We start from the raw sequence: 24,373 nt of genomic DNA on the forward strand, positions 1-24,373 counted from the left end.
TTCCTTTCAAAATCCTAAAAACCTCTATCAAACTACCCCTTATCCTTTTTTATTCCAGGGAATATAAGTCGAGTTCATGTAATCTCTTATAATCTAACCCTTGGAGCCCTGGTAACATTTTGGTGACCTATTCCTCACTCTACCATTACGAACAAGCCAAGGGATCAACCATGGTTCAGTGAGGAGTATAGAAGCGCATGCCAGGAGCAACACCAGACGTACCTAAAAATGAGGTGCCAACTTGGTGAAGCTGCAACACGGGACTACATGCATGCTAAACAGCAGAAGCAACATGCTATAGACTGAGCTAAGCGATTCCACAATCAACAGATCAGATCAAAGTTCTGCCGTCCTGCCACATCCAGTAGTGAATGGTGGTGGACAATTAAATAGCTAACAGTAGGAGGATGCTCTGCGAACATCCCCATCCTCCAGCACGTGAGTGCAAAAGACAAGGCTGAAGCATTTGCAACCATCTTCAGCCAGAAGTGCCGAGTGCACGATCCATCTCTGCCTCCTCCTGATATCCCCACCATCACAGAAGCCAGTCTTCAGCCAATTCGATTCACTCCGTGATATCAAGAAACGGCTGGGTGCACTGGATACAATAAAGGCTATGGGCCCCAACAACATCCCGACTGCAGTGCTGAAGCCTTGTGCTCCAGAACTAGCTGCGCCTCCAGCCAAGCTGTTCCAGTACAGCTACAACACTGGCATCTACCCAACGATGTGGAAAATTGCCCAAGTATGTCCTGTCCACAAAAAGCAGGACAAATCCAATCCAGCCAATTACCATCCCATCAGTCTACTCTCAATCATCAGCAAAGTGATGGAAGGTATCATCGACAGTGCTATAAAGCGACACTTACTCAGCATTAACCTGCTCACCAATGCTCAGTTTGGGTTCCGCCAGGGCCATTCGATTCCAGACCTCATTACAGCCTTGGTTCAAACATGGACAGAAGAGCTGAATTCCAGAGTTGAAGTGAGAGTGACTGCCCTTGACATCAAGGCAGCAGTGTGGCACCAAGGAGCCCTAGTAAAATTGAAGTCAATGGGAATCGGGGAAAACTCCCCAGTGGCTGGAGTTATACTTGGTACAAAGGAAGATGGTAGTGGTTGTTGAAGGCCAATCATCTCAGCCCCAGGACATTGCTGCAGGAGCTCCTCAGGGCAGTGTCCTAGGCCCAACCATCTTCAGCTGCTTCATCAATGACCTTCCCTCCGTCATAAGGTCAGAAATGGGGATGTACGCTGATGATTGCAGTGTTCAGTTCCATTCGCAACCCCTCAGATAATGAAGCAGTCCGTGCCCGCATGCAGCAAGACCTGGACAACATCCAGGCTTGGGCTGATAAGTGGCAAGTAACATTCACGCCAGGCAATGACAATCTCCAATGAGAGTCTAATCACTTCCCCTTGACATTCAACGGCATTACCATTGCCGAATCCCCCACCATCAACATCCTGGGGGTCACCATTGACTACAAACTTAACTGGACCAGCCATACACGTACTGGCTACGAGAGCTGGTTAGAGGCTGAGTATTCTGCAGCGAGTGACTCACCTCCTGACTCCCCAAAGCCTTTCCACCATCTACAAGGCACAAGTCAGGAGTGTGATGGAATACTCTCCACTTGCCTGGATGAGTGCAGCTCCAACAACACTCAAGCAGCTCGACACCATCCATGACAAAGCAGCCCACTTGATTGGTACCCCATCTGCCACCCTTAACATTCACTCCCTTCACCACCGGCACACTGTGGCTGCAGTGTACCATCCACAGGATACACTGCAGCAACTTGCCAAGGCTTCAACAGCACCTCCCAAACCAACGACCTCTGACGCCTGGAAGGACGAGGGCAACAGGCACATGGGAACAACACCACCTGCACATTGCCCTCCAAGTCACACACCATCCCGACTTGGAAATATATCACTGTTCCTTCATCGTTGCTGGGTCAAAATCCTGGAACTCCCTTCCTAACAACACTGTGGGAGAACCTTCACCACACGGACTGCAGCGGTTCAAGAAGGTGACTCACCACCACCTTCTCGAGGGCGATTAGGGATGGGCAATAAATGCTGGTCTTGTCAGACGCCCACATCCCAAGAACGATTTTTTTAAAAAACTCTCTGCGCTGCACTCCTTCCAAGGCCACTATATCCTTTCTAAGGTTCAGTGCCCAGAACTGTACACTGCTCCAGATGTGATCTAACCAGGGCTTTGTATAGCTGTGGCAAAATTTCCTCCCCTTTATATTCTAGCCCTCTAGGTATGGCATTAGCCCTTATAACATCAGGTAAAACACACAGGTCAGTGATTAAAACTAGGAACTTCCTGGTCTATACGGCTCAGCTACTTATTGCCTAAACCTGCTGAGCCAATGGGAGATCCCTGAATGCTAGTTTCTCTCAATCAGTGTTCTATCACTTGCAACCTAAAAGGTCAATGCTGCTTTCCCCTTCCCTATCTCCAGTCCCTCAGCTGTAAAAAGTGGAATCTTAAAAGTAATTCTTCTTTTAAAATCACTGCTTAATATTCTTCAGGACTCAACTGTACTGAGTATGCTCAGTCACCTCTTGGACTTACTCGAGACTATTATACAACTAAATATTACAGGGAGCCAGTTCTTTTGAATGCTGGCCTTGCTTTCTTAGCTGCCATTGCCATACCGTTGACACTGCTTCCATGGAAAAAGCTACCATCTGTACCAGTTGCTCTGCATTTTCTGTTTTTCAGTGCTTGATGTTTGACATACTTGCTGATATGGTGGAGGTATCTAAAGATTCTTCCTGAGGGCGATCTTGGATGAGGCATTTAACACATTAGCACCTGTCACAATTCTCATCGGCTAAACTGATGCAGCACCTGTCTTCATCATCCCTTAAATACTAAATAAATATACACTTTAGTTAATCACTTGGGTGTGGGAGAACTATTCCAGAGATTGAGTGTCACTCAAGTGTGTATTTTGGGCAAAAGCTTGCCAGAAAGGGTGTAGTTTAGCTAGGCAGCCCCATACTGGTTCTGCCATCCATAAGCAGATAAGAGGTAGGTTAGATGTGGGCCAGGCAGTTTTGCACAGACCAAAAACACTGGCTCATTCTTTAGCAGCCTGGTCGTTCAGGAGACCGTCTAGCACCTGGGTGTTGACAAATTTTTTCGATCTCTGCTAGTAGTCTTTGAAGGGAGCCATTCCAAAAATTTGTTTGCAACACAAGACACCTGGTCAAGGCACCAGAAAGGCAGCAAAAAAAAGTAAAGGAGCTGGGCTACCAGTGTGATCTCTGACGTGTGATCTCTGACACGGTCAGATATCTTTGTTACTTTTAATTAGATTATGGCATTAATCTCAGCAGTATAGAATAATGTTACCCATCCTCTATCCATCCTGTGGGCCAGCACACCCATGTTATTTGTAATGGTACAAAGATGAACTGACTGTGCTAAGCAACTATCATTATATATGGCATTCTGTATGTTTTGCCTACTGTAGAATAAAGCAACTTGTGGAGTCAACTTCCATAAATAGGCAAACAACCAAACCACTTAAGGAAGCAGCTGACACCACTGAGCCTAATAGGATTTCAGGTCTGCCACAGATATCTAACAGGCTGTGTTACAATAGCGCAGAGAGCAATTTTGTACAAGTGCGTGAAGCGTTCACAGGAAAGGCATCAATTGTAATTTCTACTTTCCGTATTGAACAGCAAATGCCTATGTTATGCAGCTTTGTGAACTGTTCATTTTGAATGTTAAAATGAGCTCCTAGGCATGAAGATAGAATTACACATTTCCAGATCAGCAAAGTATTTACATTTTAAATGTAGCTAGAATATAAATATATAACTTTCATAAACGTTCTTCTTAGACTCACCTAGTGTCATAACTGGGATTGAAAATAAGAACATAACAAATAGGAGTAGGCCATACGGCCCCTCAAGCCTGCTCCGCCATTCAATCAGATCATGGCTGATCTTCGACCTCAACTCCACTTTTCTGCCTGATCTCCATATCCCTTGATTTCCCCTAGAGTCCAAAAATCTATCGATCTCAGATTGAAACTGCAGTGATGTCAACTCTTCCGTTGTGAAACGGACCTATGTGACTATGAAGCAATGATGTGGAGATGCCAGTGATGGACTGGGGTTGACAATTGTAAACAATTTTACAACACCAAGTTATAGTCCAGCAATTTTATTTTAAATTCACAAGCTTTTGGAGGCTTCCCCCTTCGTCAGGTGAACGATGTGAAATGAAGTCCTCAATGAAATCGCATTTATAATTCAATTTCATTTAAATGCGATTTCATTTCGAGGACTTCATTTCACATCGTTCACCTGACGAAGGGGGAAGCCTCCGAAAGCTTGTGAATTTAAAATAAAATTGCTGGACTATAACTTGGTGTTGTAAAATTGTTTACAACTATGAAGCAAGACATTAAAAGGTCACTGAGTCCTGTCGGGATAGATTACATTTTGAAGCTGCAGTACTGTGTCTCAGTGCACCTCTAACTGCTTCAGCTTTTATGCTTGCTGAATCAGTGCCTTTCCAAAAGAGCACTTAGTTCACCAAAACCTCTAGCTTTAAACATTTAAAGGTTTAATATTTGCTTTATTTATAATATAATGGACCAATGACATAGGGAAGAAAAGGGAGGAGATCCTGCTAAGAGAATACCAGAAGTTAGAACTAAATTTAAAAAGCAGGACCTCATGGGTGGTAACCTTGGGATTGCTACCTGAGCCATATGCTAATTGGCATAGGGATAAACAGATCAAGGTGGTGAACGCGTGGCTGAAAGACTAGTGTGGGAAGAAGGGGTTCCATTTCATGGGACATTGGCACCAGTACTGGTACAGGAAGGATCTGTACTGCTGTGACTGGCTCCACCAGACCTGGAATGGGACCAGTGTCCTAGCAGAAAGGACATATAGGGCTGTTAATAGGACTTTAAACTAGTAAGATGGGGGGAGGGATCTGGGGAAGATGACTAGTCTGAAGAAAAAAGAAATAGGAAATGAGAATAAGGGTCAGACCAAATTAAGGAATAAGGGTAACCTAAACAGTCAGGGAACAAATTCAGTTATAGAACGTAAGTGCAATATAATTAAAAACATAGGGGGAGGAACAATTACTAAAAACAAATTAAATTGCTTGTAGAGCAATATGCACAGCATCCAAAACAAAACTGGGGAGCTGGAGGCAATAATTCATAGCAAGGAGCCAGATGTGGTAGGGATAACTGAAATATGGCAACGTAAGGAACAGAACTAGCAATTATATATTGCAGGATATAATGTATTACAGCTACCCTAGCCCCTTCTTCCTTCCCAAACTTTCTAATTAGAGACACCATAATGGCAATAGAGAAACGGGACATCAGTAACATTAAGATAGAAACAGAATCCATATGGATTGAGACAAAGGATTCCAGAGAACTATAGACCAGTTAGCTTATCAGTGGTAGGAAAGATAATGGAATCTTTACTCAAAGTATAATAGACATTTAGAGAACGAAACTATAATAACGAATAGTCAGCACTGATTTCAGAAAGGAAAGTTATGCATGACCAACCTTTATTGAATTCTTTGAAGTAAGAGTAGACAAGGATAATGTAGTAGATGTCATATTTGGATTTTTCAAAAGGCCTTCGATAAGGTACCACATTGTAAACGCATGGCTACGGTCAGAGCATGTGGAGTCGGGACAGGTAGTAGAATGGCTAGTAAGTTGGCTGCAAAACGAGAGCGGGGGTTAAGGGTAGCTACTCAGACTGGCAAAAGGGATCGGTGCTGGGACCGATTTGGATTTGAGAATCTGAAATACAATTTCAAAATTGGCAGACGACACCAAATTTGGGGGTTACAGCACGGAAAGAGACCATTCGGCCCTTCAAGACCGTGCCGGCTCTATGCGAGAGCAGCCCAGCTAGTCCCACTTCCCCCACCCTATCCCCATAGCCCTGCAAATTTTTTCCTTTCAACAACTTATCCAGTTCCCCTTTGAATGAATTTCCGTTATAGTTTAAGTGTGAGGGAGTGCATTTTGGTAAGAAGAATAAGGAGACAACGTACTGATTGGACAATAAGAATGGGGTAGATTGGATAATAGGGTAGAGGAACAAAGTGATCTAGGGGTACAGATACACAGCACTAAAAGCAACACAGGTTCATAAGGCTGTAAAAAGCAAATCAAGCACTAGGGTTCATTGCTAGAGGGATTGAATTGAAAAGTAAAGTAGTTGTTAAACTTGTATAGAACCTTGGTTAGAGACACTTGGACTATTGAGCACAGTTCTGGTCTCCATATCATAGAAAGGATATAGAGGTATTGGAAAGGGTGCAAAAAAATTCACAAGGATAATGCCAGAACTGAGGAGGTATCCTTATCAGGAAAGGCTGAACAGGCTGGGGTTCTATTCTCTAGAAAAGAGACGTCTAAAGGGTGACCTGATGGAGGTCTTTAAGATAATGGGGTAGATGTAGAGAATGTTTCCACTTGTGGGAGAGTCCAAAACTAGAGGTCATAAATATAAAATAGTTGCTAATAAATCCAATAGGGAATTCAGGAGAAACTTCTTTACCCAGAGAGTGGCAAGAAAGTGAAACGTGCTTCCACAAGGAGTAGTTGAGGCAAATAGCATAGATGCATTTAAGGGGAAGCCAGAAAAGCATGTGAGGGAGAAAGAAATGGAAGGGTATCCTGATAGGGTTGGTGAAGAAGGGAGGGTTAAAGGCCAGCATAGACCAATTGGGCTGAATGGCCTGTTCCTGTGCTGTAGTTTCGATGTAACTCTATGTAGTTATGTTAGCCACTGTTTTATCAAGCCTCCCTTATTAACTTACAAATCATTTTTTTTAAAAAGTCCTACAACCTCACTTTTTTTCTGATCCAATAGACTTGACAAGTTATAGTGTAACTTTGGCAAGTATTTCAGCATTAGTCCTTGCTCGACACATTTAATTTATGGATGGTGTCGTAACCCCAGCATCATAGAATAGTATGGTGGTGGAAGGATAAATCACTTGCCTTCTATCACTGATGAAGGGTCATCAACCTGAAGTGTTAACTTTCTTTATCCACAGATGCTGCCTCACTTCCTGAGTATTTCCAGCATTTTCTGTTCTTTGATTTCCAGCATCTGCAATATTTTGCTTTTACCTTCTATCTTTTGTGGGCAATTGTTTCAGTACCCATTTATTACCAAAACTTAGCAGTTTAGCATTGATACGCTGGAAGTTACTTCACCCGTGGATACAAGTTCACCTGACGTGCCACCGTAGAATTTTTTTGACTCTTAAGAAATAGTGTAATGGGTGTCTGCTGACTCTCAACCAAATGTAGGTTTACTTCAAACTAAACGTCAGAAAAAGTAGAAGCTGGATGTTTATACGGTGACCAGTTAGTAATCCTAATACAGAAAGTACCCTGTAATAGCCGCAACAGCTAATCTGAAACTTTTTGTTTTGCCTTACACCAGAGGCTGTTCTCCTTACTTGGATAATCATGATGTGGAGATGCCGGTGATGGACTGGGGTTGACAATTGTAAACAATTTTACAACACCAAGTTATAGTCCAGCAATTTTCCTTTCCACTGTGAGCCGGCAGTTTGTGGTGTCGATGGTAGTCATGATGTGGAGATGCCGGAGTTGCTGGACTATAACTTGGTGTTGTAAAATTGTTTACAATTACTTGGATAAGAACACATCTGGAACCATTTAGTGTTGAGGACAGGCTTTCCCTGGTCAAGAAGTGGCAGTCATGTTCTCCGGTCTCGTTCCATTAATAAGAGCTTTGTGCTAAATAGATAATAGCTGTAATGACATCTGTTAGGATGCCGTACAAAAAGCGACCAGTGTCATCCACCAGGAGGTTCTCCCAGGGATTTCAAAGGAAATTAATCCTGTTCAAATGTCCTTGACCTAAATTTAAAATGGATAACCTCCTGTAACGAACATGGGTCCTGAGTTTTCGCTAGATTGTGCTGGCTTTTTTTCAGCGCAAACGTTGCGGAATTTCGATTTACACCCAGCGTAATTCGAGTTTCTGCAACGTTTTGCGCTGGCTCAGATATCGCACTGAAGCCCTGCCCACAAAACTGGCCACGCCCCCGATCGAAACAAGGATGGCGAGTTTCTGCCGATTGCAATCGGCTGCGGGTGTTCAAGGAGTGTCTTACAATAAGCTCGTTTTCTTTAGCGCACAGGCACCAGTAGGCACATTTAAAATTTTTTAAATATTTAATTTACTAAAACTGACCAGTATACAGCAATGAAAGTAGTAAATGCTTCAGTACAATTTGTCATTTTCAGTTTGAATTCAGGTTACTCGTGGAGGACTAGACACTTATTTAAAATGCTTATTGTTTGTGATAAACCCATTTTCAGCTGTATTAGTAAAACTGCACCAGGTTACCACTCTTAATGAATGAATATTTTTTATTGCAATAAAAGAAACTATTACGCTCAAGCTGCCGGATTGCGCTGATTCATGGAAGATTTTACGTTTGATTGTTAATGCATTTTAACGGAAATTCTCAATAAAACCCATTCCGAGCAATTTATCGGGTGAAAATTCAGGGCCGTGGTGTTTGCTGGAACCAGCCTCAAAAGACATTGGAGAATTTTATTGCTGTAAAAAGTAATTGAGTGGGGATCCTGATTTTAAAGGTAGACTGGAATGAACAAAGTTCATTGTAAGCTAACTGAGTATCAGTGTGTCTGAAATTAACTTTGATAGTAACTAGAGTTACGAATCCATGTCAATTCTGTGGGACCATAGAAAATTCAACTGGCCAGGTTTGAATAATGCAATGTTTGATAAGCTCGATTTTTAATTTGACTTTGCTTCAGGGGTGAAAAAGCAGCTTTCCAGAGTACAGTACAACCAGATCTGTTATGTAGCCACTTCTGGATCTGGCTGCATCACCGAATCCTTCTACTTCCTCACCCTCACCCTCTGCCTTTACCTACCACCAGTACCACTGAAATTCTCATCCATGCATTCATCACTCCCATGCTTAATTTCTACCAATACTTTCCCCACCAGCCTTCCAAACTCTAACTCATTCAAACCCCACCACCAACATGCTATCCCTTATGAAGTCCCACTTGCCTTTCGCTCCTGTTCTCCACTGGCTCCTCATCACTGAATTTTTGCCCTCGTTTAAATATCCCTTTGTGGCCTTCCCCCACCCTATCTGTCTTCTCCAAGCTGGAACTCTACAATTTTCCAATTGCCCTTCTGTGGTCCATCCACTTCTTGCTCGGTCAGTGGCAGAGCCTCCGGCAATCACAGTTCTGTACTCTGGAATTCTTTTTTTTTTTAAAAACCCTCCACCTTGTTACATTTTCCCCCATCTTTAAGCATGCTTTCAAAAAAAAGCCTGAAATTCCTATTTTGGGGCCCTAGGCTGATCTAGGGCAGATCACCTGATGGGGGAGGGGGGGTGCCGGATGAGGTTGAACCCAGTTCCAGTGGAAATCTGTCTCCTTGTTTTTCAACCTGCCACTGTCCAGTGGGGCAGGAATGTGTGGATCTTCCTTAACGTGCCTCTGTCAAGTGGGTGTGTTGGGGAATTGATGGGGGGGCCCCCCCAACCACCCCTCAAGTGCCTAGAGGTGTCTATGTGCAAGTTAAGTAGAAGTTAATCTGCTCTGAAATACAGGTGTTAATTGAAGGTTATTGCAAGTACAGGCTGAACTGCAGTCACCTGTGATTTTGTTTCCTCAGGAGATTAGATATGTTGGAGTGAGTCCATGAGAATGGAAATGTTTTGTCCTGACCTGTTATGCTACTTTTGGCACCAATACTTTGTGGTGATCCAATGTTTTCACTAGAATTTAAGACAACACCGTGAATGTCGGACTACCCTCTTCAGCTCAAATTTCAGCAGTTGTTGACACGCCTTTAGTTCTCAAGTGTACTATAACGAGTATTCATTTGGAATGTGATTTTGGCCCATGTGGGTTGGTGCATGATGGGAGGGTCTTAATAACCCAGCCAAGAGACACAATTAACAGTGGTGTAATCATAAATTTGAGTTACAGATCAGAGTACCAGTTCAGTTTCCAACAAGGAACAGCCATTTGATCTGTCATGTATGTACCTGCAACGTAATATTCAGTTTGCATCACCAAGGAATCTATGCAATTTATCCTCTCATCTGAGGGAAATGAACAACCTCTTTGATAAACTCCTGATGAGTATTGGTGATGGCAGCATGTAGCTGAGGTATATAGACTAGTAATTCCTAAGTATAATCAGCGCTGAGTTAGCCAAGCTCAGCTGTGGTAACTGTAAGGGTACTACAACTGACCTCATCCCTAAGGAGACAATCAAGGGTTCCCATTCCTGATTACTTTGGATAAGATGTTAAACCAAGGCCCCACCTGCCCCCTCTGAATGTAAAAAAGAATCCCATGACACTATTTGAAGATCAGGAGAGTTCTAGTGTCCAGGCCACATTTATCCCTCAACCAACACCCAAAATCAGACTATCTAATAACCATTTATTTAATTTGTTTGTGGGATCTTGCTGTGTGCAAATTAGCTGCCACGTTTCCTACTGTACAACAATGACTACATTTTAAAAAAAAAACACGATATTGGTTGTAAAGCTCTGTGGAATATCCTACGGCTGTGAAAGGCACTGTAAATGCAAGTTCAAACTTTGTCTGATTTACAACGCACTGACCTCTAGTGAGGAAGGATTGGGTGTCAGTTGCCACACACCCAGGACCCACTTAATCTGCCAACTGTCACTGTCTAGGTTCATCCAGGACAAGATGAATGGTCACTTAGATGAGGTACTGAAGGGTTACAGAGCCTTTGGGCTGCTGTGGGGGGGTGGAATCTTCCAAAAAAGCAAAACTTTTTTTCTTGGTCCTTGAAGTTAATTGAGCACCAGTTCCAGATAATCATACTGATATTAAAATCTACATTATTCACAATTTCATAGAATGTACAGCACAGAAACAGGCGATTTGGCCCAACAGGTCCATGCCAGTGTTTATGCTCCACATGAGCCTTCTCCCTCCATCTATCCCCAGCAGTGTCCAGTTACATTCCAAGCTGGTCTGTAACTGCTTTCAATTGAGAATTTGATTATCCCTGTTTATCTAACAATTAACCCATTCTCAGCCAGATGTTCAGTTTTACAGAACTTGGTCTTCAGAGCATCAATTATTCTAGGAGTCTATTCTACTTTGCTTTAAGATGAGATTTGCCTCCTACTTCAATTTCAAGGTATTGGCATTTGCAGGACAGCCCCAATCAATTCCCTTTGGCACTTCCTCCCACAGGCTAAAGCAATATTTGTTGGCCCAGACCACCTATGTTGACTCCCACAGCTACCTTGATTACACTTCCTCCCACCCTGCTTCCTGTAAGGACTCTATTCCATTCTCCCAGTTTCTGTCTGTCGCATCCGTTCTGACGATGCCACCTTCCACACCAGTGCTTCCAACATGTTTTCCTTTTTCCTTAACCGAGGATTCTCCTCCACTTTAGTTGTCAGGGCCCTCGATCGTGTCCGTCCCATTTCCTGCACTTCTACCCTTCCCCCCCCCCCCCCCCCCCCCCACCCTCCCAGAACCACACTAGGGTCCCCCTTATCCTCTCCTTCCACCCTACCAGCCTACACATTCAACGTATCATCTTCCGCCACCTGCAACGCAATGCTACCACCAAACACATCTCCCCCCCCCCCCCCCCCCCCCCACCTTCAGCATTCCGAAGGGACCGTTCCCTCCATGACATCCTGGTCCAATCTTCTATCACCTGCAGCACCTGCTCTCCTTCCCGTGGCACCTTCCCGCAGGAGTGCAAGAGATGCAACACCTGCCCTTTCATCGCCTCCCTTCCCACCATCTAAGGCCCCAAACACTCCTTCCAAGTGAAAGTGATCTATTTGTACTTTTTCAATTTAGTATACTGTTTGCTGCTCACGATGTGGTCTCCTCTACATTGGGGAGTCCAAACCCAGATTGGGTGATTGCTTTGCTGAACACCTCCGTTCAGTCTGCAAGTGTGACCCTGACCTTCCGGTTGCTTGCCTTTTTAGTTCTCTGCCCCACTCCCACTTCTGTCCTCTGCCTCCTACACTGTTCCAGTGATGCTTGAGGAGCAGCAACTCGTCTTCCAATTAAGCACTTTACAACCTTCTGGACTCAACATTGATTTCAATAACTTCAGATCATAACGACTGCTCCAATTTTTAAGCTTTATTTTTCAGACAGCTGGTGCTGGTAATGGTTCTGCTGTTGCCATTTACAGGTCCTCTAGACCCATCTTAGGGACCAAAAAGGAGATCTATGCATGGAGGCAGAGGGCATGGCCGAGGTACTAAATGAGTACTGTCTTTACCAAGGAAGATGATGCTGCCAAAATCACAGTACGTGAAGAGGTAGTTGAGATACTGGATGGGCTAAGAATTAATAGAGGAGGTACTGGAAAGGCTAGCTGTACTTAAAGCAGATGTCACCCAGTCTGGATGGGATGCATCCAAGATTGCTGAGGGCAACAAGGGTGGAAATTGTGGAGGTACTGGCCATAATCTTCCAGTCATCCTTCGATACGGGGGTGGTGCCAAAGGACTGGAGAATTGCAAATCTTACACCCTTTTTCAAAAAAAAAGTGTAAGGATAACCCAGCAACTACAGGCTAGTCAGTTTAACCATGGTGGTGAGGAAACTTTTAGAAATAATAATCCAGGACAGAATTAGCAGTCACTTGGATAAGTGTGGATTAATAAAGGAAAGTCAGCACAGATTTGTTGAAGGCAAATTGTATTTAACTTGATTTGAGTTTTTTGATGAGGTAAGAGGGTCGATGAGGGCAATGCGATTGGTGTGGTGTATATGGACTTCCAAAAGGTGTTTGATAAAGTGCCGCATAATAAGTTTGTCATCAAAGTTGAATCCTGTGGAATAAAGGGCGCAGTAGCCGCATGGATACGAAATTGGTTCTAATAGGAAACTGTGCGCGTAATGGGCAGACGTGTGGCAGATGAAATTCAACACAGAAGTGTAGTGTGATATGTTTCGATAGGAAGAATGAGGAGAGGCAATATAGACTGAAGGGTACAATTCCAAAAGGGATGCAGGAACAGATCTGGGCGTATATGTCCACAAATCATTGAAGGGGGCAGGGCAGGTTGAGAAAGCGGTTAAGCAAGCATACGGGATCCTGGGCTTTATAAATAGAGGCATAGAGTACAAAAGCAAGGAGGTTATGAAGAACCTTTATAAAACTGGTTCGGCCACAGCTGAAGTATTGTGTCCAATTCTGGGCACTGCATTTTAGGAAGGATGTGAAGGCCTTGGACAGGGTGCAGAAGAAATTTACTAGAATGATTCCAGGGATGAGTGATTTCAGTTACATGGATAGACTGGAGAAGCTGGGGTTGTTCTCCTTTAGAGCAGAGAAGGTTGAGAGGAGATTTGATCGAGGTATTCAAAATCATGAAGGGTCTAGACAGAGTGGATAGAGAGAAACTGTTTCCATTGGTGGAAGGATCAAGAACCACAGGGCATAGATTTAAGGCAATTGGCAAAAGAGCCAAAGGCAACATGAACTTTTTTTACACAGCGAGTGGTTGTGATCTGGAATGCACTGCCTGAGTGGGTGGTGGAAGCAGATTCAATCGTGGCTTTCAAAAGGGAATTGGATAAGTACTTGAAGGGAAAAAATTTGCAGGGCTATGGGGATAGGGTAGGAGAGAGGGACTAGCTGGATTGCTCTTGCAGAGAGCTAGCACGGACTCACAGGCTGAATGGCCTCCTTCCGTGCTGTAACCATTCTGTGATTCTATGGTCTTTCGTTTCTTAACTTGTCCCATTACCACCCTCCTTGCCTCGTACCATCATCCCTTTTTGTCATTTAATCACTCTTGCCCTCCACCCTATCACAGACCTTCCCTCTCTCGCACGTGCGCACACACTTTTTTTCCCTGGCTCCACTTAAAAACTGTTAACTCTTTAACTTCTTCCAGTTCTGATGAAAGGTCTTCCGACCTGAAACGTTAACTGTTTCTTTCTCTTCAGCAAGTCAGGCAGCATCTGTGTATTTCCAGCATTCTGTTTTTATTTCAGATTTCCAGCATCTAGTATTTTGCTTCTCACCTATGTTGATGGGTGGGATAAGAACTAATACCTTGTTCAACTGGAAGACCTACTTACAATGACAAAGCGAAATACTGCAGATGCTGGAAATCCGAAACAAAAACTGAAAGCGCTGGTTCCACTCGGCAGGCCAAGCAGCATCTGTTGATTATCAAATAAGCGACCATTCCTCACAACTGAATGTTGTTCGGTTCTGAGGAAGTGTCAGTACCTGGGAAGTATGCTGGTCTGTGTTCTCTTGGCAGATACTGCCCAACCTACTGAGCGTCTCCAGCTATTACTGTTTTGGTCTCTTTACAATGGCATTCTTTTCTCTCTTCTTCTGTCCTCGGGCCAGCCTTGTGCTGAATACAAAAGCAGAGATGTGAGGAATATAAAGTTTTTCCTCGTTCAGTTTTCCAGCTCCATGTTGTCGGGAGGAGTTACTGTGGATTACCAAGTACTCATTCTGGACTCGTGGCTAGTGGACATTTTTTTGATTAATGAGGAATCTGAAGCAGTTGTGTTAATGTGAAAACAGCTGACTGTTCAGTGACACAGTCCTGCTAACTCCTGGGTCACACTCTCAGAACTTATTTACAGGCAGGCTCAAAAAAGATTAAAATAAACATATAGTGGAGATGAGGAAAGTAGTGAACTATTTTGAATTGTTCTCATACTTCAGGGATTCTGCTTGGCGTTGAGTGCATTTGATTTTGACACTTCAATGTGAGATGTCATTTGGCAGCAGTTTTTCCTGCAGGAACTTCAAGGTGGAAACCTGATACGGAAATATTGTCGCGGATTCTGCACATTTTGAAAGTGACACCATGTATTCAAATACTTGGCATTTGTGTTTTTCCTAAATTAGCAGCTGTGGAATATGTGCATTGGTTAATATCCTGTGATATTAATCATTGTTAGAGAAAACTCTTCACTATTGTCTATCTCCTTGCTTGCTTCACTGTTGGCTGTCTCATGATTGCTTTTAAAAGGAAAGGGGATAAATATTTGAAAAAGTAACATTTAGAAGATAATTCTTTGAGCCAGTACAGGTGTAATGGGCTGAATGGCCTCCTCCCATGCTGTAAAATTCTATGATTCTTTCTGGATGGGTGAGCTAATGTCATTGGGGAATTTGGCGCTTTGACTTTTCACTGCAAATCTGTTTAGTTTTATAGATATTCTACATTGTGTTTTTACATGTTACCTTTTCTTCCTCTTTGTTCTCTCTCATGTTTGTGTCTCACTACACTCTTGTTCTAGTGTTCTTGCTTTCTTTGTGCCTTGCATACTTTTTCTGTTTCATTTTCTATGTCGTCTTATTCCTGTACACACATTTCCAGAGCTCAATTTTGGTCTTGGACCTTTTGGTCTCACAATATATTTTCCTGGGAGGGGATTGTGGTGTTTCCCTTTTGCCAGGTCATGAGCTGCCTTCCCCACTTTTCTGTAAATTAGGATGGAGGGGTGATGGCTACAGTTGGGAGGGAATGAGCAGGGAGGCATCAGCAGTGGTGACTTGACACTCTATATGGAGTACGACCCCAATGATGGTATTATTGGAGAATTATCTTTAAGTAAATAACATTCTGGTGGCAATGGTATTGACAGTACCAAGATTCAGGCCTGTTTTGGGAGGAAGCAAGTTGACAGCAGTGTAGGGATTGGTCCCTGGTCATGTAACAGATAACCATGCAAACGTTAAATGTATTAAGACAGAGCAGTGAGACTCCAAATGGGAAAATGGCATGGACTGAGCAAATAGAATAGGCAATGCCAGTAGAGCCCAGCCCCCTCTAAGTGGTCCCTTCGGTAAGCTAGGATTCTGGTACTGTCTGTGGTGTAGAAACTCTGAGAAGGTGGTCCTTCTCAGTGGCAGTGCTCCTGAAGATTTCCCTGGTCACTTTTTTTCCCCCCATTCACTGACTCTTGAATTTTAATCCAGAGTATGTCTCTCCTCCCACCTGATCATGAAAGATATCATCAGCTGGTACAGTAACCACTTAATGCTGCTGTCAATACATCTTCCACTTTGCTCATCCACACTTAAATTTAGTCTCTAATTTTAATCAGTGTATATTGACAAGACCAGCTGATCATAGGACCAGGGGGTCATGCATTTAAACTACACGAGTAGGAACAAGCTAGATGTTAGGCAGTGTTTTTTTTTCCAGAGAGTAGTGAACCTTTGGAATACATTGCTAGTTTGTGCATTGTGTGCTGACTCCCTTCATGCCTTCATAAGGGAGCTAGACGGGTTCTTGGCTGGGGCAGAGATCACATTATAAAAGGTAGGTTGATTAACAGTTAATGTACGCATGGTCACTGTGATCTCCTGGACTATTTCAATTGCTTGAGGGGGTCGGAGAGGAATGTTCCAAATTCTTTTCCCCTTTTTAGCCCTGGGTTTCTTTTTCTTCTTTGCCCCTCAGGAGATTAAAAGATTATTGGGGAGGGGGTAGAATGTGTCCAGTCATGATGCATGGTGACAATTGGCCACTTTTTGCTGACAGCCAAGACTTCCTCTTTGTGCCTTGAGGGAGAGGGGCTTTGAGGCTCAATTGAACTCTACAGAATGTTCCACACAAAGGTCACCAAGAAGGTGGCAGAGGAGGGGTCGGCAGTACTCTCGGCAGAGTGGCTAATATTTGCACCTTGTCTTTTTTTTATTTAAGCCAGTTGCATTATGAGGGACCTCTGGCTGGAACTGGAGGGTGTAGAACATGGCTTGGTGGTAAAAGGCTGTAACGAGGAGGGAGCCGAGCCTAACTGGGACAGGTCGAGGTACCAGGTGGGCCTGCAAGTTAGGTAGGGAGCAGAAGTGATTGGAAAAAAAATTGAAATTGGGGTGAAAGGTTTTGCCTAATTGGTGAATAACAGAAGTTGAGACTAGCCATTAGAAATGTGAAATCCCTAGACACAAGTACTAAACCGGTGAAGATGAAAATTGACCTGTCTGACACTCAACATTGATTAGAAGCTCTGGTGGTATATGTAACTTAAATTTAAGTAGGGCTGTTCACACCTTAAAGCTCATGAAAAGTTAATGGAATCCATTCAAAATCAGATGAAGATTTGTTTAATATAAACTCAGCAGAGTGACTGAAATTGAAAGAATTTAATCAGCTGGGTCATGAATTAGACGGTAGGGGTGGGAGAGGAAATACAAAATAAACAAGAATTATTAGATAATTCAGAGCCGCTTAACAATTGCGTATCATAATCCTGAACACTTCTCCAATTTTATAGTCTAGGAGGGTACTTGTTCATTTATGATTTTCTTGACCTTTAACAGGGCAGTTATTGCTTCAATGACCAACACCTCAAATGGGGAATGTTAATAGGGAGTGTAACACACAAATGCTGTTCCCCAAAATGTGATCAAAAATCTTGTAAATTATAAACATTTTTTTTATTCGTTCATGGGATGTGGGCGTTGCTGGCGAGGCTGGCATTGCCCATCCCTAATTGCCCTTGAGAAGGTGGTGGTGAGCTGCCTTCTTGAACCGCTGCAGTCTGTGTGGTGAAGGTTCTCCCACAGTGCTGTTAGGAAGAGAGTTCCAGGATTTCGACCCAGTGGCGATGAAGGACCGGCGATTATATTTCCAAGTCGGGATGGTGTGTGACTTGGAGGGGAACGTGCAGGTGGTGGTTTTCCCATGTACCGTTATAAAAATGCTATAAGCTTCAGATTTTTTTTTGTAAACCAGAAAGATTCTGGATTTAAAAGTTCGAGATTGGCACAGCAATTGTGAGGTTAACGAATGGTCAAACAATAGTGCCTGGTCTGCCATAGATGAATGCAAAGAATGTTGGGTCAATGAGTTCCTTTCCATTGGGTGTTTTGATTGGAATTTTCAAAAAAAATAACAGCAATTCTGTACCTTCCTGCATCTCTAAAGTACAGTGTACCAATGGGTTGCTAGGTGAGCAGCTGTTATTGGCAGCGACATTTTGCTATCTCAATGTTTGTCTTTTAGAGCTAGAAAGTGATGGCACAGTCCTTTCAATGTCCGACTCAAATTACTTTTAACTTTTCACAGACGGCCTGAACTGGAAGGGGTTGAATGTTTCTTTGTCTTTTTTTCCCCTTTTCCTCATATCATCTTTTATCTTCGAGCAGAGCAAGAGGAAGGGTACAGCTGGCTCCGTAGATGCCCATATGGAGGTACTTCAAATAAAAGCAGCGCAGCTTTTAAATCAAAAACAAATTTTGCTCTGACTTAATGAATGCTTGCATCACCGTTAACTTCACTGATACACGGCTAAGCTCTGGCTTGCAATTGCCTGCTTCACCGTGTTTACAAATCTCTTGCTGTATTAATAGGTTATAGAGGAAGGTTTCAGGGCTCAAATTCCAGTGAACTTTCCTGTATTTTCATCTGGATGTCTGTTCTCCCATACCTCAACACACCTCTGGTCCAATTTTTACAGCAGAAAACAATACACAAGTTGAAGGTGGACATATTCACCACTAACAATCCTTTTCAATCCACTGGCTCGAGGTGAGTGTTACTAACTGAACAAAGATCCAGACTTATCTGTTTTAAGCAGATCTTGAGAGTGACATTGGCAAACATCTAGAAGCTGGTCACCTGCCCTCCTAATGGAGGAAGAAGCAATAACTAATTAAAAATGGAAGAATAAAAATATCAAATCGGGTTTAAAAATAATGAAATTTTACAATGGTCCTTTCTTAATTTAGAGACACTCCTGTGGCAAGTGCCTCATCATGCCTGCACTGTAGAATGCTACCAAACAACCTGTAGTCATATTTCAGAAAAAAGTCCCTTAATATCTAGAGGTTCTTATGTAATTTGGACCTTATTCCAGAACACCTTACAAACTGATTGTGACTGATTCATTAAACCTTAGAGGCCTGCAATCCTCCAATACCAGATTACATTAACTACTGTGCAAGAACATCTGTGTTATCATGACACTAACCTGTGATGATACACTGATGTTGCAATGGTCTGTCTAATTAGAGTACTGATATCATTTTGTTTGAGGGGGACAAGAAATTGTAGCTTGTTTCTGGGTTGCCCAAATAACTGTCCTCATCTTTATCTTGTGATCTTTTATATATCCCAAAAGCAAAAATGGAAGTTGGCTGGGTGATATTTGTTTTGAGCCATTAAATAAATGAAATTTCACATTGGTATATCTGACACTGGGCTAGGAACTCTGAGGTCATGAGTGCAAATCCCACCATGGAATGTTGTGAAATTGAGTTTTAAAGATCTGAGTGCTAGTTAACCAGAAGGGAATCTGCTACCTGTACATGCTTTGACTGTGACTCCAGTCCCACACTAAGGTTGATTATTAAATGCCCTTAAGGTGACCAAGAATGGGTGATACATGTGGCCTTGCTAGTGTCACCCACACCCCAAGAACAGGTTTAGAAAAAGAAACTTCTTTTCCCCCAGATATTTTTACTTAATTGCAGTTTTTTTGTGCATAATCAGCTTTTAACCTTTGTTTAATACATTGGGAAACCTGATGCTTACACAGTGAATAACAAATGATTGATTCAGTTGCTTCCTATAACCTGCTGTGGTATTGCATTTGTGTTATTTTAATCTTTGCATTTTTTATACATTTTCTATACAAAACAAAATGTATTTGACAGGAAAGGGTGGATAGAACAGTTTTGACTATACCACTGTTTTTATCGTGAAACAACTTGGAACTTGGTATAAACAATTTAGGTGTTTCCTTGGGTTAAGGCTGACTATGTGGACTTGGCACTGTGCAAAACAAACTAGGATTAAAACACATCTGGCACACTATTGATTGGTGTCACTTGGCATGTATCACAGTAACACAACACCCTGTATGAATAATTGCTTATTCATTGGAGCAAATCTGGATGCATTCAAAAAAAATTGTTTTCCTCGCCAAGTGACCTATCCCAAATTCTCATTACTTCAGCTCAGCAAATACTCAAATTTCATCATCAGTGTCCCTTTTAGAAATAATGATTACAAAAAATTGTGATTAAACATCATTTTGCTTTTCCTGTGCCTATCTTTGCCATTTCTAATTTGCTTAAATGATTATTGATTGCATAGTCAGAAAAAGTGGTGAAGGGAGAACTAGCTCATTTATTATACATGGTTCAAAATGGTGCAATTGCTGAGCACTCTGCATTAATGACTGTATCTCAGTTGATAATACATGTCAGCCATTCAGAGTAATAATGCATTACAGTTCTTCCCACCCAGTGATATGCCCAGGAAGCAATCGAGAATTTGTTGAGCATTCGGACTTCTGCATTTAACGCAAGATAATTACGACAAAGATTAACTTGGTTACATCTACAGGACCATATCTGCACTGAAAAGATGAGGCATGTCCTCTCCAATTGTTGCTGTCTGTTCGTGCTCCAGAGCAATGCCCCCTGATGCCTAACAAGTGAAATGTAATAAGACTAAAAGCCATTAAATGTATTTTTGGAATCACTCGCTAAGTTGAATGTTTACTATTTAGAAGAAAATTGCCTGTGCAATAGCTGTCACATCTCCTAAAATTGTCATCCTGTTTATGTAATAGTTTTCCTCCAGTGAAGTACAACTGAGACAAAATATTTCCTCATGCATAAATGTATTTTTATACAAAACTCTAGACTTTGTTAAACTTTTGGAAGAGTTGCACAATATGCTGATTTCAGCAACTTGAGCCATTCAGTTGGAAAAGCCAAGAGGATGCAATGCAAGCTTTCGTATTAATTTTATTACAAAAGTAAATGAATTTTGGCAGCAGTGTACAAAGTAAAACCTTTAAAAATGTTCACATTTTAAAGCCTACCACAAATGAACAGGAGGTCATCTCATTGATGAAAAGTGAAGTATGTGTTCCTGCAAATTGAGATTTGTGTCTCGCAGGTATAAAGGTTTGATGATTAAGGTGATTTTGTAGAGATCATGAAGGGTACCAACAGCTGAACGCTGAGACTGTTTGCCATGACCCTGAGATGGTAACAAGGGGAAGGCGATTGGACAGACTAGAATGTACAGCATAGAATGTACAGCAAAGAAACAGGCCATTCGGCTCAACTTCTCTGTTTATGCTCCATACGAGCCGCCTCCCACCCCTCTTCATCTAACCCTAACAGCATAAACTTCTAATTCTCGCACATGGCAGTGAATGTTTGGAATGGACTGCAGAGAGAGGCAATCAAGGCTGATTAAATCAGTAATTTTAAGAGGGTGTTCCACAGGCATTTGATAAGAAAATCAATTGAAAGATATAGGTGGTGAACTATGTGTGAACTCTGGGGCTGGCCAGACCGACTGAGATGGTCTCTTCCAATCCTGTATATTCCTATGACGAGTGTTAACTGTAAATCAAGTTGGCATGTATATCGCACAGCCAATTTAATATCTTTTGTGCTTGGGAACTGACGCTGGGCAGCCTCAAAGTCTTGCGAGTGGGGCAGCAAGAGAAACAAGAAAGCAAATTTCACTGGCAACAAGCAAGTAGAGCTGTACACCTGGGAAGAAAAGTTATTGCTAGAGATACTGACTGGATAGTTAAGAGTGGAACTAAGTAACGGCAATGCCACAGACTTGGACAATGGAGGGGCTTTTGAGGAGGGTGGCATGATTGACTGTCGAAGGCTACAGAGATGTAGGAGAACATCGATGGATAAACCATGGTCGCAACTGCAGAGAATGTTATTTGTGACTTTGGTTGGGGCCATTTTGTTGGTGTGGAAAAATTAAATCTCATGGTTAAAACCTAAATAAATGTTTTGGACATGAATATACTATTAAAATTTGCTGATGATGCCACACTGCAGGAAGACAAAGGTTGAGAGCGAGCGGATTTGTGGTAACGTGGGACAGGAGTTGGCCATTCAACCCCTTGAGCCCGTTCCACCATTCAATCAGATCATGGCTGATCTGTACCTCGACTCCATTTATCCGCCTTTGATCCATATCCCTTGATGCCTTTGCCCAACAAAATCTGTTGATCTCAGTCTTGAAAATTTCAATTGACCCATCTGCTGCCTTTTGGGGCAAATTCTAGGTTTTCACTACCCTTTGTGGAAGAAGTGCCTCCTGATGTCGCTCCTAAATGGCCTAGCCAAATTATCCTTTATTCTGGATCCTTAACCCACTAGTGAGCATGAAACTGGTAAAGTAATTATAAGTTATTAAGAGACATACAGGCTATTTTATCAAATCATTTGTAAAGCACACGAGTGTGGCAGTGTTGCCTCTTTAAATGATTGGTTTCACTTCAGATTACTTTTTTATGGTGGGAATTATGATTCCTTAAATTTGTATCCTGTCGTTGTGGTTTTCATTTTTTTATGCAGTTTAATAAAATCTATTTCACTTCCTGGAAAAATAAGTTGTATTTTTAAGACCAACACTTATTTGTATATATGTGAATGAGTAAGTTTAAAAGTTGCAAGCCTGGTAGTTTTTGGCTGGGATAAAGAAAGCATAGGGGAAAAAGTTTTAAGATGTATTTCACATGTGCCTCATCCCAGGCCTCGTGCAGCCCCGATTTTCATCACCCCACCATTGGTGACTGTGCCTTCAGCCATAAGGCCACAATAAATTGTGTCACTATCACACACCTGACCGTCTTTCACCTTGACTACTGTAAACAATGAGATTTAATTTTTGCAAGGATGAATGAAATCCCTGAAAATATTGTGCATGCAAAGAAGCAGTTTACAGTCTCAAATGTAAGAAGCAGCAAGTCAAGGCCATAAGCTCTGGAATTCCCTTCCTAAACCCTCTGCTGCTACACCCCTCTCCTTTTTAAGATACTCAAAACCCAGCTCTTTGACCAAGCTTTTGGTCATCTATCCTAATATCCCCTTATATGGATCGGCATAAAATTTTGTCTCAACACTCCTGTGCAGCGCGTTGGGATGTTTTACTATGTTAAAGGTGCTATATAAATGCAAGTTGTGAAGTGCAATTGGACAAATCGGTTTTTAGTTCCAAAACTGCATTACTTCATGTTTAAATTGACTTGCTGCTTGTTACATAAGACTGTAAATTGCTTTTTTGCATGCACAATATTTTCAGGGATTTCATTCATCCTTGCAAAAATTAAATCTCATGGTTTACAGTAGCCAAGGTGAAAGATGGCCAGATGTGATAGTGATACAATTTATTGTTGAGCTTGGCCTTGTGAAAATTTAATCCTGCAAAAACATTTAATACTTTTAAATAGAAACAAATAATTCCATTTTTAAGGTAAGGGTTTCTGTTTAATGTGCCTTTATTTGTAAAGTGAAATGGGGTTGAAAATTAGACTTTTAAACAAAAAACACTTCTCAAATGTGCCTTTTGCTAAATGAAAATTGAGTTACATTTGACTTTCTCGTTTAAAATGTAATTAAACTTCATTTCACTTGCTAACCCTTAGTGACGGGAGCATAAGTAATTCAAATCAGGGTTAAATTTAACTCAGTCCTTTTGTAACCCAGAGGGAAGATGCCATGAGATGTCACCACCTCCCACCTCAAAAGTATTGTTAATAATCTTTCTCCTTTCCTTCCCACCCCCCCCTCTTTGAGGAGAAAAATTGTAGATTTTGTACTTCTAAGACAAACTTTTTCCATTTATTGTCACTTCCAGGTTATGACTTTGCAGCAGTATTGGAATGGTTTGCGGAGCGAGTTGACCGTATCATCCTTCTCTTTGACGCTCATAAGCTGGACATTTCTGATGAGTTTTCTGAGGTTATCAAAGCACTGAAGAATCACGAGGACAAGATCCGTGTGGTGTTGAACAAGGCAGACCAGATTGAGACTCAGCAGCTAATGCGTGTTTATGGTGCGCTGATGTGGTCTTTGGGCAAAATTGTCAACACGCCTGAAGTGATTCGGGTGTACATTGGCTCGTTCTGGTCTCACCCCCTGCTGATTCCAGACAATCGCAAGCTGTTCGAGGCAGAGGAACAAGATTTGTTTAAAGATATCCAGAGCCTCCCTCGAAATGCTGCTTTGCGAAAACTCAATGACCTGATCAAGAGGGCACGTCTAGCAAAGGTTTGTACACATATATAAAATGTTGACTGACAATTCTGTATGTAATCTGAAAATGGTCCATTATTTTCCTCTATGCCTCTTGCATGCACCATTCAAGAATTTTAAAAGAGAAGGCCATATAGCCCATCGAAGCTTGTCCCTAGCTCTCTCATAATAGCATCCATCTGTGCCTTGGCCTTGGTTTTGCTCTGCTATCACATGTGGAAGACCATTCCAGACATTTATTACTCTTTTGAAT

The 24,373-nt window shown here is 42.2% G+C and overlaps 1 protein-coding gene across 2 annotated transcripts in view; it reads left to right on the forward strand.

The window, feature by feature from the left end:
* LOC137322089 (EH domain-containing protein 3) overlaps nucleotides 1-24,373 on the forward strand; it is a 92,882-nt gene that overhangs the window by 45,328 nt on the left and 23,181 nt on the right. For both annotated transcript variants that reach the window (XM_067985169.1, XM_067985170.1), the window contains exon 4: nucleotides 23,723-24,135. In XM_067985169.1, coding sequence (XP_067841270.1) covers nucleotides 23,723-24,135 — 413 coding nt within the window. The remainder of the gene's footprint in view (nucleotides 1-23,722; nucleotides 24,136-24,373) is intronic.

This window comes from Heptranchias perlo, chromosome 5 (assembly GCF_035084215.1).
Source record: "Heptranchias perlo isolate sHepPer1 chromosome 5, sHepPer1.hap1, whole genome shotgun sequence".
Lineage (NCBI taxonomy): Eukaryota > Metazoa > Chordata > Chondrichthyes > Hexanchiformes > Hexanchidae > Heptranchias > Heptranchias perlo.